General features: G+C 44.1%; 1 protein-coding gene across 1 annotated transcript; it reads left to right on the top strand.

Moving 5' to 3' along the window:
* The first annotated feature begins 1,504 nt into the window (after positions 1 to 1,504).
* On the top strand, positions 1,505 to 4,172 carry LOC133114144 (macrophage-expressed gene 1 protein-like). The gene is made up of 2 exons (XM_061223334.1): positions 1,505 to 1,709; positions 2,722 to 4,172. Exons 1-2 carry the CDS (start codon positions 1,505 to 1,507, stop codon positions 4,170 to 4,172), a joined length of 1,656 nt encoding a protein of 551 aa, XP_061079318.1.
* The last annotated feature ends 475 nt before the right edge of the window (positions 4,173 to 4,647 follow it).

Raw genomic sequence — 4,647 nt, 5'->3', positions numbered from 1 at the left:
ATGCTTTCAAGCAAAACAACATTGCAACCATTCAGTTTTTTTTTTAATTCTTGAAGGCCATGGAACTGGTTTCCCAGAACTGGTTTCCTCAGAATACAAACATGACATTTACAATAAAGATCTGGGTTACCAGAAATTTTGTGAGGCGGCAGTGCTACCCACTGCACCATCCGTGCCACCTAAGTTAAGGATCTAAATGTTTATTTCGTATTTAGCATAATGTTGCCTTTTGGCAATGTATGTTCAATACGCAGATTCTCTCCTCCAGAGTGACTTACAGATTACATTTTTACATGCAATACATTTATTCAGATGGGTATTTGGTGAGGCAATTAGGTTAAGGACGTGTCTCACAGGTACAATGGACTGTTCCTCAACTGAAACTCACAACCTTTGAGTAACACGCTCAAAATCTTTTAATTTCATTCTCTTTCCAATTTGTTCACTGAACAGTAAATTTGTCTGCCAAATAGAATGATCACTGTCAAACACCTAAAAATGTTCCTAATAAAGTGCTCGTGAGTGTATATTGCTTACAACACAACCAAATAGTGAATGAGGAATTAGTTCCCTGACAATACAAACATTCAATTTACAGTAAGTCTATTTAAAATGATAGATCTGGGTCACCAGAAACAATGCTTTCAAGCAAAACAACATTCCAACCATTCAGTTTTTTTTTTATTATTCTTGAAGGCCATGGAACTGGTTTCCCAGAAGAACATCGATATGACCATTTTCAGAATACAAACACGACATTTAAAATAAAGATCTGGGTTACCAGAAATTTAGCTATCAAATAACATTCCAACCACTCAGTTTTTGTTGAACCGATTTACCAAAAGCACCTGGCTAGCTTTTGTCATGAGCTGAGGACTCCATGTGACAACTATATGGCTTTAAGAATCTAAATTACATTACATTAGATTAATGGCATTTGGCAGACGCTCTTATCCAGAGCGACGTACAACAAAGTACAAAGTGCATACCCATACCCAAGGATAAGTGCGCTGAGAGCCCTAGAGGGAAGTACAATTTCAACTGCTACCTGCACAACAATGATCAACGGAATGTTTTTTTATTTTTAATCGTAGTACCGCAACACGCAAATGTATGAACAATGTATGAACTGCTTACCTAGCCAAACAATGCTAAAAATGTCAATAAATTATTAATTGATTTTGAATACTGATTTTGAAATATGCCTTAAACTTCCAAGTTTTGCTTGTAAAAGGGATGTGCATCATATACAGCATACCAGTTCCAATCAACCACACCCACAGACACTGGCTATTGGCTATATAAGGCCAGGAATATTGTTTACGTTTTGGCTCCAATCATGACAGCAATGCCTTTCACAGTGATAGTCAGTTTTCTGACACTGGTTTTATGTGTCTCCTGGGTTGTGCCTGACAATGACTTGAACAGGTGCAGAAAATCAATCAATGTCCCTGTTCTGGGGGTGTTGCCTGGTGGTGGCTGGGACAACCTGCGGAATTTGGACATGGGACGGGTCATGAACATCAATTACTCCCTTTGCCGGACCACGGGGGACAGGGCATATCTCCTGCCCAATGACATATTCACCATCCCAGAGAAGTCCACCATGGTGGAGATCCACTCCGAGATCATCAAGAGCTGGGCGGAGCATGCTGGCTCCACGGCATTATCCATAAACTTGGACGTAAAAAACCTTCCTGTGGTTCAGGGCAAATTCTCTAAGGAGAATCTGAGGATGAAGAAGCAACAAGTGAAAAAAGAATAAGAATTACAAACACATGCTCACAGTCACCTGCATATTGAGCTCTTAATCCCATTGAAACAATTGAGCATTGTACATGCATGATGAAGGCCAGATTTTCTTTTTTTTTCAATGTCCAAATTAAATGGTTGTGTATATATTTTGAGATCAGCTACTATGAAGAATGACCTGAAGTCTCAATTCTAACTTTTCCCTCTCTGCTTCATAATTTTGTTCTATGACACGTCATAGAGGATTTCAGTGATGAATTAACATTCTTATGAATGTTGATATAAAACATTGTGGGACAAGTGCAAAAGGCACATCCTTTGTGTGACTGAAAGGGTTAGGTGGTTCCTGATTATAATATCTAAAGACCACTAATTACCAGGTTTACTAATGGATTGCTACTGCTTTTTAATGCAAAAGCAGTCACTACAACTTTGCAATATCTATGTGAGATTTACTAAAGTATTTACTAAATACTGCTATTAGGATGTAATTTGTGGTAATATGTCGCTCTGCAACCTTTTGATGCATAGGTAAATTGCATTGTATTGTTGCATTTGTATAACCGGAGAGAATGTGCTAAATTATACAAATTACCTATTATTTCTTATTTACTAAAGCATGCATTAAAGGGGCAGTTCACCCAAAAATATAAGTATGTTTCCACTTACCCCGAGTATTCCTTCAATTTTATTTCTTCATGTAATTACTTAGCGCCCTGTAATCTGGATGTGTAAGCATGCCATATTGTTTTCTGACACTGAGGCTGAAACTAAATGTAAAATGTAAATGAATGTAATGAATGTAAATGAAGGCATCTAATTAATGTTTTTATTTTACTTCGTAAATAGTATGGTTTAGTGCCTCGAAAAAATTGACCAATACACATTTACAGTAATTGCCTCTTGAAACCTGCAATAGGTAACATTCCTTCTCCTTCCTCTACTCTTCCCCCTCTTTCTCTCCAACAGGTGATGAATTTGCTGGACAGTGTGAAAGCAGTTTCCTGTCAGAGACGCTAGTGCTGGACTATGGTACATACGTCCTCACCTCAGTCGATGCTGGTGCAAGTCTGATGAAAGAAGACTACATCCGCAAATCCTTTGTGGACAAAAGCGATGAACGGTCAATAACTGTGTCTGCCAGCACCTCTTTCTTTAAGGTGGTGGAATTTGGACTGGATTTCAAGAGTACCAACAAACTGAAGAATGCCTATGATGACAACACAACATATTCCCTGATGCTCACCCAGGGAGGGATACCGTACTACCCTGGAATCACTTTGAAGAAGTGGCAGGAGAGCATCAGCAACAACCTTGTGGCCCAGGACCGTTCCGGACTCCCACTTCCATTCTTCCTAAACAGGCACACACTCCCTGACATGCCAGACCCCACTCTGCTGAAGCTGGCCAATGCAGTGTCCCAAGCCATCCTGCGCTACTATACAATCAACACTCACCCTGGGTGCACCAAACCCGGCTCCACAAACTACAACTACCAGGCCAACGTAGACGACGAGTCCTGCGAGGGCCTGACGGAAAATCTGAACCTTGGGGGGGTGTTCCAGCAGTGTACCCCCCTCACCCCTGACCGGGAGACCCAGCAGATGTGTCAGACCTTAATCCAGAACAACCCTCAGGCAGGAGCTATGAAGTGCAATCCGCCTTACAAGCAGACCCGGCTGCGGACAGAGGTAAAGGAGGAGGGACAGACCCAGGTTCAGTGCAGGCGCGAGTGCCGCCGGTGTAGGATCTTTTTCAGGTGCTGCAAAAATGTGTGCGGCAACGTGTACCGCGTGCAACGTGCCAGGGTGGAGACGTTCTGGTGCACCAGCAACAGCACCTCTGTCCTGCGCACCCCGGGGTTCCTCTTCGGGGGGCTCTACGGTCCAGAGTTGGTGAACGCCCTCACCAAATCTAAGCGATGTCCCTTGGGGTTCATCCCCTACACCCTGCTGTCTGACGGGCTGAAGATCTGCCTGAGCAGCAGCTACGAAGTAGCGGCGCGCTTCGCCGTGCCCTTCGGGGGCCTGTTCAGCTGTGAGGCGGGAAACCCCATGGCGGGAGGGCTCTCCCGCTGCCCGGCGGGGTTCACGCAGCACTCGGCCGGCGTCAGCGACGGGTGCGAGCTGCTCTTCTGCGTCCGCTCCGGAACCTTCTCCCAGGGGGAGCTGCCACAAATCCAGCTGCCGCCGTTCACCCGCCGACCGCTGCTGAGACAGAATGCCAACGAAAGGGTCACGGTCGTGAGCGAGCAAGGTCGCGCCTGGGTGAGGCAGGCGGGCTCGCAGCAGTGGACAAGGGCGTCTGCAGAGGAAGCCCAGCTCATTGAGGAGGACACCTCCTCTGGGGCGCCCGTGGAAAGGGGCACCCCTGCATTGCTGCTGGCCATCCTTCTGTCTGCACTTGAGGCCATTTTGTAGAATGCCCTCCACCCCCAATGAGTAGTACTCCTCTAATACACCCACCCACCCAGAGCAGGGATTTCAAAGTTGCTTGGTGTCTGTCTGTAAATCTTTTTTAATTCAACAGTTTATCTGGGAAGTAATATGGGAAATTAAATGCAATGGGATTAAGGGCCCTATGCAAAAACCTTTTACTTACACAAGCAAGTTTTTCCATACACTTGGCTTGCTCTTGTAGGGGTTTAGACCAGGGTTTTCTGTAAAACGGGTTGTGACAAATGTTTGTGAAATTCACTATACTACACTGGATAATATTGTTCAGTAAGCCACTAAAAATGTATCCATTTACCTGTCCTAAACTTATGAATGGGAAAATGTTTTTTTCTAATTCATTATTTTGTGGTGTGGGTAGCGAAAATACCAGAAGTGCCGCATTTCCCTCCTAGGAGAGTCACATGACATGTAACAATAATCACTATTGAAGTTTGAAGAT

This window comes from Conger conger, chromosome 16, assembly GCF_963514075.1.
Source record: "Conger conger chromosome 16, fConCon1.1, whole genome shotgun sequence".
Taxonomy (NCBI): domain Eukaryota; kingdom Metazoa; phylum Chordata; class Actinopteri; order Anguilliformes; family Congridae; genus Conger; species Conger conger.
The sequence above is the reverse complement of the archived record's forward strand: the minus strand, read 5'-3'. Positions and strand labels throughout refer to the sequence as shown.